The sequence below is a fragment of the Pan troglodytes genome, chromosome 4, assembly GCF_028858775.2.
Source record: "Pan troglodytes isolate AG18354 chromosome 4, NHGRI_mPanTro3-v2.0_pri, whole genome shotgun sequence".
NCBI classification, from domain to species: Eukaryota; Metazoa; Chordata; class Mammalia; order Primates; family Hominidae; genus Pan; species Pan troglodytes.
Window position 1 is genome coordinate 139,705,707 of NC_072402.2, and position 15,431 is coordinate 139,721,137.

The window sequence follows — 15,431 nt, forward strand, 5'->3', positions numbered from 1 at the left end:
ACTATTTATCCTGGAATGCTGCACACCTGTTTAAGATACACTCAGGAATTAATTTGAGTCAAAATAATTAGACAGATCTATTGCTTCTTGACAAAAATCTTAATATGTTTTAAAATCAAAATACATCTTAGCATTTGATTCTGTTGTTCTAATCTGTTATGTCTGAACTGAACATAGTGGGCTCCAGTTAAGGAAACTGGGACTATATGTAATCACTTTTTTTTTTTTTTGATACTGAGTCTCTCTTGCCCAGGCTGGAGTGCGGTAGTGCAATCTCAGCTAACTGCAATCCCCGCCTCCCAGGTTCAAGGAATTTTCATGCCTCAGCCTCCCGAGTAGCTGGGATTACAGGCGCCAGCCACCACACCTGGCTAATTTTTGTATTTTTAGTAGAGACAGGGTTTCACCATGTTGGCCAGGCTGGTCTCGAACTCCTGACCTCAAATGACTCGCCCACCTTGGCTTCCCAAAGTGCTGGGATTACAGGCATGAGCCACCACACCTGGCCATATAATCACTTTTGACATACCTTAGCCCTATGACAGAGTGGAGGACTTGGTACCAAATATTTACTTAGATTTCTGTAAAAATTAAAAACCCACACGTTACATCCAAACATTTTAATATTAATCCAACTACATTTTCCGTTATACGTGTGTGATTTTTATCTACTGCTTGTCAGAAGAGATTGTGCCAAGTAACTAATTGTAGTAACACTAGCTATTTTCTGTATTTTACTTCTAATGCAAAATAGAAAGAATTACATAGTCATCAGTGTGTTACATTGATATCTCAACCCTGCATAAGAAAAGGGAGAGGACCAAGACCATGTTGTACTGAATCATTTTGGCATGTGCTGTCTCTTCTGCTTTTACAGCCTTGATATTTTTCTCTTTCTATCCTTCCCACCAGAAATTAGATGGATGTAACAAGATGACATGTACTGGCTGTATGCAATATTTCTGTTGGATTTGCATGGGTTCTCTCTCTAGAGCAAACCCTTACAAACATTTCAATGACCCTGGTTCACCATGTTTTAACCGGTATGTATACACGGAATTCCTCAGGCTCACCAGCAATTTTTGGTACTTGATTTGCAGACCACAAATCCAGTGTTTTATTTAAGTACTTGGACTTATTTAGAGAATTCTCTTACATGTTTTCCCCTATAAAGGAATTTTTATATTATTTTCTCAAAAATGAGTTTTATAATGAGAATATACACCATCTGGAAGTTTTTATAGTGAAAGTTTTCAAACAGAAAATTTGAAAGGATAGGACTATGAATAGTAGGATACTTTCCACCCAAATTAACAGTTGATAGTACTTTGCCATATTTGTTCCCTTAACATTTTTACTGAACTACATGAAGTTGGAGTTATGATAATGCTTCAACTCTAAATATTTCCACGTTTCTCCTAAGATAAGGAAATGCTTCTACATAATGACAGTACTTTTAAAAAACTTAATGATAGTGGCATACTATTATCTAGTAAACAAACATATTTGAAACTTCCTAATTATTTCTGAAAATATCTTTTAAAGCTATTTGATTGAACCAGAATCTGAACAAGTTCAGTCATTGTATTTGGTTCTATCTCTTTAGTCTCTTAATACAGAAAAGCTTTGGCCCACCTTTTTTGTGTGTGTGTTTTGTGAACATTCACTTTTTTTTTTGTTGAATCAGAGTCTCGCTCTGTCGCCCAGGCTGGAGTGCAGTGGTGCTGTCTCAGCTCACTGCAAGCTCCGCCTCCCGGGTTCATGCCATTCTGCCTCAGCCTCCTGAGTAGCTGGGACTACAGGCGCCTGCCACCACGCCCGGCTAATTTTTTTGTATTTTTAGTAGAGACGGGGTTTCACCGTGTTAGCCAGGATGGTCTCGATCTCCTGACCTCGTGATCTGCCCGCCTCGGCCTCCCAAAGTGCTGGGATTACAGGCGTGAGCCACCACACCCAGCAAAACATTCACTTTTTGAAGAGTCCAGGTCAGTTATCTTATATAACGTCTTACCTTCTAGACTTTTATTTGTCCATGGTGTCCTTTAGCTTGCTTCTCTTATTTGCTATAAACTGGAAGTTAGGTCTAGACTGAAGTTTGATTCGATTTAGAATAACATTTTTTATGCTGATACTTCTTGAGGAGTGATGTGTATTCCATATTGGATCACATCAAGAGGTCCATGATGTCCCTCATTAGTGTGGTGCTCATTTCTACAGTTTGCTTTATTGTAAAGGCAAGTTTTCCATTTTGTTATTAGGAAGTAATCTGTGGGGTGATTCCATGGCACAATGTGAATATCCTGTTCTCCAAGAGCTCTCCACTTTCAGCATCAGTTGATGATCTTTGTTAAGAGGTGTCTGTTAAGTAAACACATTGGTATTGTGAAACTGTAAGAGAAATTGAAGAAACAAGCCCTGCCATGAACTATTGGGAATCTAGTGTTGGAAATTGCATAAATTGTAGATAACATAAGGAAAGGAAGACAAATTGACAGCTACAAAACATTCTACAAATGGAGGGTGCAAGGACTGTGAAGATAGAATGGAGTGATGAGCATGTAATAGTAATAATAGTGTCTCGAAAGAGTTCAGTTTAAATTGCCTGACTTCCCCAGTCTTGCCTTATTCCATGTATTGTATACGCTGAGTATCAGTTTTGTGATACCTATCCCCCATTATTGTTTATCCTTGGCCCTGGAGAATTTGTCTGGATTCTAAAAGGACTGTTTTGTTCGTTTGTTTTAATTTGGAAAGGAGAGCTTTATTTCTCATAAAGAGTTGAAGCCGGCAAGGTGGCTGTTATGACAGGTTGGGAAGCATAGCCTTTAGCCAGAAGCTGGAAACAGACACTCTAAGGATGGGAAGAGGAAGACAGGGATTTATGCCCTACAAGATAGCCAGATATACATATTCAGTAAGGTATAGGAGGAGTCATGAATATTTATGAAAGGAGAAATACGCTGCATGTGCAGTTGAGCTTCATTACCCTTCAGGGGACCCATGTTCAAAAAATGGTGGCATTAGCATGATCTCTGGGGGAGTTCTCTGATATCAAAAGGTGAAGCAGAGAACATGAAAACCTCAGTCCACATCCTCCATAGACTGGCTAGAACCACTCCATGGTCAGTGGTCTATTGGCAGGAAGAAATGCTGGTCGGTTTTTGTGCCAAAACTGCAGAAGGGAGGGGCAGCGTCAGGCAGTTGGTTGATATCAGCGGTGGAGCAAGTCTTCCCAAAGGGTTGGTTTGAACCGTTAGGGAAAGAAAGCCTAATGGTGGTCAGTGAGGGAGGGGGGTATGACCAGGTGTGTCTGGCCTCCCATCCCATCATGGCCGGGAACTGTTTTCAGGGTTTCTCTGGGGTTCCCTTGGCCAGGAGAGGGTCTGTTCAGTTGGTTGTGGGGCTTAGGGTATCATTTTTATTTCTCATTTTCCCCTTTTTGGCTGAGATTTGCCAGAGGCAGCATTGATGGTCAAACTTATTTTGTCCCATATCATTGCTGGAGTGGTGTGGCTAACCTGCCTCGCCTCCATCTAGGCCCTCAGTGGGATCCCTATGGCCAAGGGACTTAAGGCTAAAAGACAGCCAATTAAATCTTCTAGGCCAGTGGGAATGGAGCTGGACAGGTACTCATCCACCTTAAATGGGCCATTCTTAACTAACTTTAGGGTAGATTGTTCAGAGGGACCCATATTTCAGCCCTCCTCAGTGCAATGATTAAAGGAGAAGAAAAGATGTACAAAGATGTTATAAGAGTACAAAAAATATTTTTCAGCGGAGAGGCAATTTATATTGTTTCGTTCAAGTGTATAAAAATGTACCTTTTTTAATGCTTCCAGGCTGTTTTATGCTGTGGATGTTGACGACGATATTTGGGAAGATGAGGTAGAAGACTAGTTAACTACTGCTCAAGATATGGAAGTGGATTGTTTTTCCCTAATCTTCCGTCAAGTACACAAAGTAACTTTGCGGGATATTTAGGGTACTATTCATTCACTCTTCCTGCGTAGAAGATATGGAAGAATGAGGTTTATATTTTCATGTGGTACTACTGAAGAAGGTGCATTGATACCTTTTTAAATGTAAGTTGAGAAAAATTTATAAGCCAAAGGTTCAGAAAATTAAACTACAGAATATTAAATATTATAATGTGCCCAAAGCTCTGAATAGTTAAAAATTAAATATTTATTTTCTTCCCCAAGCTTTAGGTAAGGAGAAGAGGGGTCAAGAGTTAAACTTAGAGACCCTTTGTCTCTGAGAAGCATCCTTCTAAGACATTCTGTTGGAGTTCCCTCAGTACTATTCCTTACAACTGGAGTGGGTAGAAGCCTTATGAAAATTATACTGAGAACCTGATCTCGTTTACTCCATGTTAATCACATTCCTACCAACCTAAATTTCTGCCAAGTCAGTTCTCTTTGGAGGAAGCCCTTTACTCCGTAACTGACTGGATGGTCCAGTGTCATTTTGATCTGCTTTTCAGAATGGAAATTTATAATATATGTTTTAATACCACAAACACTGTGGGGCACTTGATATTTATTAGTGGTGTATATGGTCCACTGGTTTCAGGCCAAATCTAGAATTTAGTGATACTGGCTCAGAAGAATTTAAGTTCTATTCAGCTTTCCTGGGTGTTAGAACCTAGATTCAAAATGGCTTGTCTTTGCTACTTTTGTTCCACATTCTCTCTCTTTACCTTTGCCCTACCTTCTGTTTGTAAGGATGATTTTAATATTAATTCCAGGAACACATGTTTTTATTTCCTCTGCTGGAATAGGAGAAAGCTTAATATATTCCCAAGCTGAATGTTCTTGAATTATATCTGCATTTACCACTGTATATGCATATAGTGACAGTATAACCTGTCTATACTACAGTAGTTCCAGTCCTAACTTTCTGAATTATTTTTAAAGATCTTCTCTAACAAGCTATGGGAATTTGGCTTCATACTCTTTTTTTGCAACAGCAGTGTTCTGGGTGATAATTTTGAATTGATACCTGTTCGTTTTTCTGGGTTTTGTTGGCTTTTTGAAAAATTGTCTTTCCTTATCATTGGTGGGAGGCTTGGTAGCAAAGTAACATTTTTTGGAAAAGAGGACAGAAAAATTGAACTACAGCTTGAGAACGTATTCTTTTTTTCCTACTTTGTTATTGCAAATTGAGGAATCACTTTTAACTGTTTTAGGTGTGTGTGTCCAGAGTGAGCAAGGATTATGTTTTTGGATTGTCAAAGAGGATGCTTAGTCTTAAAATAAAAATAAATTTAAAAATCATCTTATAATTAGAACAGAGTTGCTGCTATTTGTTCTGTCACCAAGGCAACTAATCACATTTTAAAACTGTTCGGCATATAACATATTCTTAAAGTAAGAAAAAAAAGGTCACAGAATAGCATCTCTTTTACCTGGGCTTGTGACTGAGCTTAGGTTTTAGGGCCCATATTTTGTTTAAACCAGATAGTTTCATGGTCTTCCATTCAGGACATTTTGTGTAAAAATTGAGGTTAATTTGCTGGGCACAGTGGCTCACACCTGTAATCCCAGCACTTTGGGAGGCCTAGGCGGGCAGATCACGAGGTCAGGAGTTCGAGACCATCATGGCTAACACGGTGAAACCCCGTCTCTACTAAAAATACAAAAAATTAGCTGGGCATGGTGGCAGGCGCCTGTAGTCCCAGCTACTCAGGAGGCTGAGGCAGGAGAATGGCATGAACCTGGGAGGTGGAGCTTGCAGTGAGCCGAGATAGCGCCACTGCACTCTAGCCTGAGCGACAGAGCGAGACTCCTTCTCAAAAAAAAAAAAAAAAAAAAAAAAATTGAGGTTAATTTAAAGAATAAATTAAAGATAAGAAATGGAAATTAAAATGATTTGTTCTACAGTATATACCTGAGAAGAGTGATTTCTGTGATCAAAGAGTTCAATTCAGATTTATTCAGAAAGAGCTACTCAGAAGCTCTATAGTTCATGAGCTACTTGATATTTTCTAGAGATCATTTTATGTTAAGCTGTTATACATTGTTGATGATGTCATAGAAGTAGGAAAGAAGCCTTTATAATACAGTTTTATGAAAGAAATGGGAGCCTTTTTTCCCATTTATGATATTAAAAACAACATAGGTATTTGGTGTTTAGTCTCAAAAATTTGTTTGGTCACCTTAGTGATTCTTAGGTACAAAGTCTTCATCACTCAATTTTAACAAAGAAAATAGGGCTTATAAAGTTATACTTTTGAAGCATGAGTTATGAGCTAATTTTAAGATGTATAGTTTTGGTAGAGTACTTTTGTCTCAGTAAAATGAAAGATTTGGGTAACTCCCCAAATGCCCTGTAAAACAAATGGGTTTGTGGAAGGTTGTGGTGTCAGCAAAATATATGATAGAATAAAGAGTTTTGTACCTACCTTAATTTCATGAAAGCCTTTTTTTATGAGTGGGTTGAGATTTGCCATAAATTAGTATGAATTTCATGGGCCTTTTTTCTTTTTGAGACAGGGTCTCACTGTCACCCAGGCTGGAGTGCAGTGGTGCGATCATAGCTCACGGCAGCCTTGAGATCTGGTCTCAAGCAATCCTCCCACCTCAGCCTCCTGAGTAGCTGCGACTGCAGGCACATAGCACCATGCCCAGCTAATTTTTTTTTTTTCTTTTTAGTAGAAATAAGGTCTTGCTATATTGCCCAGGTTGTGAACTCCTGAGCTCAAGTAATGCTCCTGCCTCAGCCTGCCAAAGTGTTGGGATTTACAGGCATGAGCCACAGTGCCTGGCCTCCTAGGTGTTTTTGGGGGAGTTTGAATAGTCAGTGTCTCTTCATTTTTATATAAAAGGTTTGGGTCTAGAGCTGATAAATGAAAATAAGCTATCAAATAACTTATTTATTTATTTATTTGAGATGGAATCTCCCTCTGTTGCCCAGGCTGGAGTGCAGTGGCACAATCTCAGCTCACCACAGCCTCCACCTCTCAGGTTCAAGTGATTCTCCTGCCTCAGCATCCCAAGTAGCTAGGACTACAGGCATGCTCACCGTGCCCAGCTAATTTTTTTGTATTTTTAGTAGAGATGGGGTTTCACCATGTTGGCCAGGCTGGTCTCGAACTCCTGACCTAGTGATCCACCCGCCTCAGCCTCCGAAAGTGCTGGGGTTACAGGCATGAGCCACCACGCCTGGCCATAATTTTTTTTTAGATCAAAATAGCTCTGTGACATTTTAAGCTTGTGATCGAACTAACTTTAGGGCCTGCCTTTGTCAGTTGAGATGCATCTTGTTTCATCCATTTTTCTTTTAGTTTAAATTTTTATTATTATAATTTTTATTTTTTTAGCTACCCTATTAACAGACCATCCATTTTTTAAAAAGAAACTTTTTATTTTAGAATATAGATTGACAGAAAAAGTGCCAAGATTGTACAGCGTTCCTATGTACCCCTCACTTGGTTTTCCTTATTAACATATTAGTGCAGCACATTTATCATATTAATGAAGTAGTATTGATATTATTAAGTAGAGTTCATACTTTATTCAGATTTTCTTAGTTTTACCTAATGTCCTTTTTCTGTTCCAGGATCCCTTCTAGGACACCACGTTATTATATTTAGTTGTCATGTCTCCTTAGACCCCTCTCAGCTGTCACAGTTGTCTCATCTGTTTTTATTGTTATATAAACATTAATTATACCTTGGTACATCTGGATTGGGCAGGAGCCAGAAAACTTTTTGAAGACAGATTACCTAATCCTAGCAGGCTCAGCAAATCAGTGATTTCTTTTTGACTGAGGTCTTTTGTAGCTTTAAATCAGTTACTTCTCAGGATGCTTCAGTGCTGTGTATGCAGTTTTAGGCTGTTCACCTGTTCTGGTAATTTTCCTGCTCGGCTTCTTGAAAAACATCATTAAACACTGGGCAAGTTGATCAAGTCAGGAAGTCAGCTGGACCCATTAGACTGTGCCCTGGTGTGAGACTTAGCCTGCCATCTTGGCTAAATCCCGAAGTTTGTTGAGTAGATGTATCCCTTCCTGTTGACCTGTGGAGGAGCTGGTGAACGTAAGAAAGGCTCAGTATCAGAAGCCATATTCCCAGACAGATTTGTGGTGTTGTCAGCAGTCTTTTTTTTTTTTTTTTTGAGACGGAGTCTTGCTCTGTCATCCAGGCTGGAGTGCAGTGGCTTGATCTCGGCTCACTGCAACCTTCGCCTCCCGGGTTCAAGTGATTCTCCTGCCTCAGCCTCCCAAGTAGCTGGGATTACAGGTGCCCACGACCACACCCAGCTAATTTTTTATTTTTATTTTTTTTAAATTTTTAGTAGAGACGGGGTTTCACCATGTTGGCCAGCCTGGTTTCGAACTCCTGACTTCAAGTGATCCACCCATCTCAGCCTCCCAAAGTGCTAGGATTACAGGTGTGAGCCACCGCACCCAGCCCAAAGTCATTTGCCCAAAGTCATTTTTTTAGTAGTAGACAGTTCTAATTTACATTAGTAATCTCTTCATATACTTAGTATTTATTTTTTCTGTCAAGAGCAATGAGAGTTAATTAGAGGAGATAATAATAAAGTTGTTCACGTGGCTGTCTGCTTTGAAAGGGAATTTCAGAATTTTGAGTGGAGTTTGGATCTCCCTCCTACCTAGTATTAACTTTGCCATAAGCATCACCAGCAGGTGGCAGCAGTTCCCATGTTCTAAAAATATCGTCACTAGTTAAGACAGGTATAGAGTATGTTGTTTTGTTACAGAAGTAGATTTAATTTCTGGTATTTAAATTTTCCTCATTATATTTCATTATAGTCTGTTTAATACTTTAGTAGACAGAATGGTATCTAACAATACCATCAAGGCAGGAACAGCAGTATTATCAGAAATTTTTAAATACTCAAAAGTGTATGTGAACCACAGTTGACATCTTATGCAATTGTTACATAGTAGAGTGTCACTCCTGATAGTGGCACTTAACCTTCAACCACCAAAGTAGGGAAATTAAGTTGTATATAAAGCCCCTAAGTAGGACCAAGGAATTGTAACCCCATGGTGCCCTCTGATGCTGGTAAGAGTAGCCAGCCTGCTCCCCAAACCTTAGCTTAACTAAAAAAATCAGGCCAGACTGCATGTGGTCAGAAATCTGGCTATGGGAGCTTTAGGGGTATTCTTAGCCAATGTTTATGGTAATAATCAACTTTCATCACCCATCGTTTAGACTGTACAGTTTCTCAGGTTGTCTGAAGATTTACCACTCCAAGGACTCCCACATTTCTCTGAGCCAGAGGATGCTTTGGAGAAGATTGTGTACATTGGAAACTTAGGGAGATTTGATGCTGAAGTTGCTAAGTACAAAGTTAACACAGTCACTTCTTTTCCTTGCTTGGATCTCCTTTTTTCCCTTCATTATAAAAACAAACCAAAAACGGAAAAGCAACTAAACTCACACTAATACAACATAAATACATGTAAATTTTAAACGCGATTGTCTTACCCTCAGTACCATTCTACTTTTTGCAACCTATAGTATTTCCTAGAATAACTCACTTATTTAACAAATACTGATGGAATACCCAGCAATGGGCCTTACTCTTTTTCAAGGTGGTGAGAATGTAGCAGTAAATAAAACAGACATAATCTCCCTGCCCATGTGGAACTTAAATTCTGGCGGAAGGAAAGAGACACTAAGTAAATTATCTGGTTCATCAGAAGATAAGTACCATGGGTCGTGCGCAGTGGCTCCCTCCTGTAATCCCAGTGCTTTGAGAGGCTGAGGTGAGTGGATCACTTGAAGCCAGGAGTTTGAGACCAGTCGGGGCAACATAGTAAGACTCCGTCTCTCTTAAAAAAAAAAAAAAAAAAAAAAAAAAAACCACTAAAAATGTGCTGGGTGCAGTGGTATGTGCCTGTTGTCCCAGCTGACATTCAAGAGGCTGAGGCAGGAGGATTTCTTGAGCTCAGGAGGTCAAGGCTGCAGTGAGCCTTGATCACACCACTGCATTCCAGCCTGAATGACAAAGCAAGACCTTTGACTCAAAGAAAAAAAAAGAAAGAAGAAAAAAAAACCATAGAAGTTGGGGAGAAGAAATAGGGAGTTAGGGGAGGCAGGGCAATGTTGGAATCTTAAAGAGTAGAGAAGACTCCATCAAGATAGCACTTGAACAAAGTCTCAGCAGTGTGGGATTGAACCTTCTGGACACCTGGAAGGAGAGAATTCCAGGCAGAGACAACAAGGGCAAAGCCCTTGGGCTATAAGCATGTAAGAGGGCTCCAGGAACAGTGTGGTAGCCAGTGAGGGCTGAGGCAGACCCAGGAAGAGTGCGAGACGGGATGTGAGCATGTGGTCCTGTAGACTATATAGAGCCTTGTGTGAACTTTGGCTGCCACTCTGAGAGGGGGCCATTGAGCAGAGGAGTGATAGGGTCAGGCGTGTGCTTTAGGGGATTGGTGAGCAAAGGTGGAAACAGACCAGTTAGGAGGCCATTTGCAGTAGCTCAGGTGAGAAGTGCAGGTGGCTTGTACCAGTGTGCCAGAAGTTAGAATCTTGAGAACTGGTTAGATTCTGTACTTACCTTGAAGGTAAAATTAATAGGATTTGTTGACAGGCTGACTATATGAGAAATTAAGGCATCAGGGTTGATTTCTAGGTATTTTTGTCTGAGCAGTTGAGATGAGAAACCTGTAGGTACCACAGGTCTATGGCTGAAGATCAGGAATTTGGTTGTGGACAGGTAAGTTTGAGATGCCTGGTAGTTATCCCAGGGGAAATGATAAACAGGCAGTTGGATATTCTAGTCCGGAGTTCAAGGGAGCAACTCAGGGTAGAGATAGAATTATGGGAGTCAACATGTAAATGGCATTTAAAGTCATGAGACTAGATGAGATTAGAAAGGGAGTGAGTTTTATGTAGAGAAAGGTCCAAGGACTGAGTCGTGGGTCACTCCAGATGCTAAGAAGTCAAGGAGATGAGGAAAAACCAGCAAAGACAGACAGTGGCCAGTGAGGTAGGAAAACCAGCTGTGTGTGGTGTCTTGGAAGCTAAGTCAAGTTTGAGGGAAGGAGTAATCAACTGTGTCATACGCTGCAAAAAGGTCAAGTACTGTGAGCTGTAACAATTGAAGCAGTCAGTATTGAGGTCCTTGGGGACTTTGACAAGTGCTGTTTCAGTGGAGGGCAGTTGCAAATCTAGAGTATGTTTGAGAAAGAATGGGGTGTCCTCATAATAAGAAAAAGGCTAAGCAAACCGATAATCAACAGCTTTTCTTATATCTGTCAGAGAATTGAGGTCACAGGGCAAACCTTCACCGCAAAAACAGGCAGGAAAATAGAGATCGGCTCACCTAAGGCAGAAGCTGTTGGAGACAGTAATTGAGATTTAAACATATTGCTGTGGGCTAAGTGTGGACTAGCTTGAGGGTTCAAAACCGGGAGCTTGTCTAAGGGAACCCCACACTTTGGTGGGTTTTACCTTGAGGAGACCCACTAGGTTCTCCTGTAAAGATGGCAGGAAAATTCCCTTGTGCTTTGGACACGGGAAGGGGGAAAGTAATCCTTTTGAAATACATCCAGGAAGAAATCAGCCCCAGATCTTCTGTTCTCCATGGCAGAGAACAGTTTTCTCAGGGAAAACTACTTGCAGAAGCCTTCTCTAGCTTAGGAGAAGGGCAGTTGGATGGCTCAACCCCCCTCTAGCCTTCCTGTCTCACATAGGAGGAGGAAAAAACAAGTCTCCACTAAAAAAAAAAAAAAAAAAAAAAAAGACAGATTTAATCATAAGAATATGCAGTGCATCTTCTCACCAATACGATACCATCAGTAGGGCTCCAGGATAATAGTGGATTACAACTGAGAGCTGCAAGATATGGACTCTATTTTAAGAAGGAATTTCTAGGGAAACCCAAAGACAACAGGGGAGACAAGGATATTGAGGAAAATTGGAGCCTCTAGCACCTACAGCGAACATCAGATGCAGCCTGTTAGCCAGATAAACATACAACTCACATTAAAGGTCTGTTTACGTAAGTTCTTGTTACCTAATATATCATGTCTGGCTTCAGTAAAAAAGTACAAAGCATGCTAAAAGGGAAAAAAGAAGAGACAAAGCAAGCATCAGAGCCAGACTCAGATATGTCAGAAATTTGAGAGTTATCAGACTGGGAATTTAAAATAACTGATTAATATGCCAGATTTCTAATAGAAAAAATGAACAACATGCAAGAATAGTCAGGTAGTATAAGCAACAGATGGAAACTTAGAATCAAAAAGAAATGCAAAAAAAAAAAAAAAAAGACCAGGTGCAGTGGCTCACGCCTGTAATCCCAACACTTTAGGAAGCTGAGGCAGGAGGATCACCTGAGGTCGGGCGTTCAAGACCAGCCTGACCAACATGGAGAAACCCCATCTCTACTAAAAATACAAAATTAGCCTGGCGTGGTGGTGCATGCCTGTAATCCCAGCTACTCGAGAGGCTGAGGCAGGAGAATAGCTTGAATCCGGGAGGCGGAGGTTGCAGTGAGCCAAGATCGTGTCATTGCACTCCAGCCTGGGCAACAAGAGCGAAACTCTGTCTCAAAAAAAAAAAAAAAAAAAAAGCTAGAAATAAAACACTGAAACAGAGATGAATGACTTTGATGGGCTCATAAGACTGAACACAGCCAGAAAGAATCAGTGAACTTGAAGATATGTCAATAGAAACTTCCCAAATTGAAATTGAAAGATTTCAAAAAGGAATGGAAAATTTTTAAAAACAGCAGAATATCCAAGAACTGTGGGATAATTTTTAAAAGTGTAGGTTGGATGCAGTGGCTTACACTTGTAATCCCAGCACTTTGGGAGGCTGAGGCAGGCGATTGCTTGAGGCCAGGAGTTTGAGTCCAGCCTGGGCAACATGACAAAACCCAGTATCTACAAAAAAAAAAAAAAAAAAATACAAAAATTAGCCAAGCATGGTGGCGCACACCTGTAATCCCAGCTACTCAGGAGGCTAAGGTGGGAGGATGGCTTGAGCCCGGGAGGTGGAGATTGCAGTGAGCTGAGATCATGCCACTGCACTCCAGCCTGGGCAACAGAGAACTTGTTTCCAAAAAAAAGGCAAAGTGTAGGTACGCGTAATGGGAATATGGTAGTTCCCCCTTATCCACAGTTTCACTTTCTACGGTCAACTGTAGTCCAAAAATAGGTAAGTGCAGTAGAATAAGATTTTGAGAGGGAGAGAGACAATGCTCACATAACTTATTACAGTGTATTGTTATAATTATTCTATTTTTGTAAATTTCTTACTGCGCCTAGTTTATAGATTAAGCTTTATCATAGGTATATGTGTATCAAAAAAAACTATCAGGTTCAGTACTATCCACGGTTCCAGGCATTCACTGGGGGTCTTAGAACATATGCCCTGTGGATGAAGGGGCGACTACCATACCAGAAGGAGAAGAGAGAATAGAAGAGTGAGAGATTAAAGTCAGAGTATGGGTAACTAGAAACTTTGCTCTAAAGGAGATCAGAAAAATGAGGATGTACTTGAGGGGGCAAATGAGGTACAGTTTTGTTTTTAAATCTTGTCTTGAATGCCATAGGAGTGGTCCAGGAGAGGACAATTTGATGCTGTAGGTGAGAGTTGGGAGTGTTGCCAGAGCAACGTCCTCAAGGAGGCAAGAGAGGATGGGATCTGGTGTGCAAGCAGAGGGCTCGGCCAAGGAGCAGGTAACAGGAAGACAGCAAGTGTGAGAGCAGGGCTGACATCTGGGTGTGTGATGATGGGAACTGGTGGACATTCTTTTCTGCTTGCTTCTGTTTTCAAGGTCATCAGCTGAAAGGAAAGCTGGGGTAGAGGGGTTAGAGGTTTGGGACCTTATGATTTAGTCTTTGAGGATACTAAATGGACTGATTATTAATGTAGTATGACTGCCAGCTGGTGGTAATGGCTCCCCTGAGGTCCAAAGTACTATGTTCTGTTTTACCTGCCCATTATTGCATAACTCTAAATCCTGTCACACTGTATCTTACTGGAAATGGACGTGTTTCATTAGCATCTCATCACAGTAAGGATTTTGGTTCCCAGGAAAGCATCATCAAATTTTCCAAGTTAGATCTCCTCAGTAGGCCAGTTGGCTAATCCATTATGTAATATGCCATGATTTCCCCTGATTGTTATGTACGATCACTACTCATGGGGACAACTATCAGGCTTATGGTTCAACAAGTACCAGTGCCTTCTAGATATCAAGGCACTGCTATAGGGGCAGAATAGAGCAGTATTTAACATCTACCTTCATGGAGTTTACATTTAGTGGGAAACAAAATACACGTCCAGTGGTAAAGGGTTCTGAGAAAATAGTGCACGGCAAGGATAGGAACTTGGGGATCGCAGCTTTATATTGGAGGATCAGGGAAGAGTTAATCTGATAAATGACATTCGAGGCGAGGCCTGAAGGACGGAAAGAGTAGAAGAGTAGGCCATAGGGGTAATAGTGAGCCAGGCTCTCGTGTTCACCTCTACTTTATAAACAGACTAATAGAAGGAAGGTGGCACCCACTGATGTCAACACTGCCACTTTTTACTAAATGTAAGTAAACACATTCTGTCTGCTGTTCCTGAAATACAGCTCTGTGTGCACTTAATATTACATTTTCCTTTTCTTATCAAACTTGCTGTTTTACAAATTCAACTTGTTCCAGTCAGCTGTATTTAGTATTTCCTTTTTGATCAAATTGTGAAAACCTGGTCAGTAGGAACCCATTTAACTGGCTGTTTTGTCCTCTCAGAACTGCCTCAGACATTTTTGTTTTGTTTTATTTCATCCCCAGACTTCCTGGGACAAGCCCCAGACTTTTTTTTTGGAGACGATGTCTTGCTCTGTAGCCCAGGCTGGAGTGTAGTGGCATGATCTTGGCACACTGCAACCTCTGCCTCCTGGGTTCAAGCGATTTTCCTGCCTCAGCCTCCCCAGTAGCTAGGATTACAGGTGCACGCCACTGCACTCGGCTAATTTTTTGTATTTTTAGTAGGGATGGGGTTTCACCATGTTGGCCAGGCTGGTCTTGAACTCCTGACCTCAGGTGATCCGCCTGCCTCAGCCTCCCAAAGTGCTAGGATTACAGGTGTGAGCTACTGCTCCCGGCCAGCCCCAGACATTTTTGAAAGCACCCTTATTTCCAGTAACAAGATATTCCAGGCCTACTCTGATCCCTACCCCCAAACATATTAGCTCCTGTACAAGGAGCCCTGGTATTAGAGGCCCAAGATGACCCAGGGGTGTACGTCCCACTTGATCGCATAAGCACTGGTTGTAGCAGTACACTGCTGTTGAGCCACCAGGAAAACACAGACTCGGGAAAGACATCAGATCTTTCTAAGGTCTTAAGTTCATACAGGTATCTCCAGTTTAGCTGTCATCACTAAGTCCTTTTTTGTCTCATTTTAATGTAGTTACTATAACATACTTAAAATTTAAACCCTTCTTGAC

The 15,431-nt window shown here is 40.9% G+C and overlaps 1 protein-coding gene across 19 annotated transcripts in view; it reads left to right on the plus strand.

The window, feature by feature from the left end:
• The window catches only part of RNF14 (ring finger protein 14), a 121,256-nt gene that overhangs the window by 38,886 nt on the left and 66,939 nt on the right, over positions 1-15,431 (plus strand). For 14 of the 19 annotated variants that reach the window (XM_063810794.1, XM_063810791.1, XM_001152565.7 and 11 more), the window contains 2 exons: positions 913-1,043; positions 3,840-5,276. In XM_063810794.1, coding sequence (XP_063666864.1) covers positions 913-1,043; positions 3,840-3,897 — 189 coding nt within the window. In that variant the 3' untranslated portion in view covers positions 3,898-5,276. Of the gene's footprint in view, positions 1-912; positions 1,044-3,839; positions 5,277-13,541; positions 14,610-15,431 lie in introns of those variants that run through there. The other 5 variants (XR_010157031.1, XR_010157030.1, XR_008548090.2 and 2 more) reach the window with 3 other exon arrangements.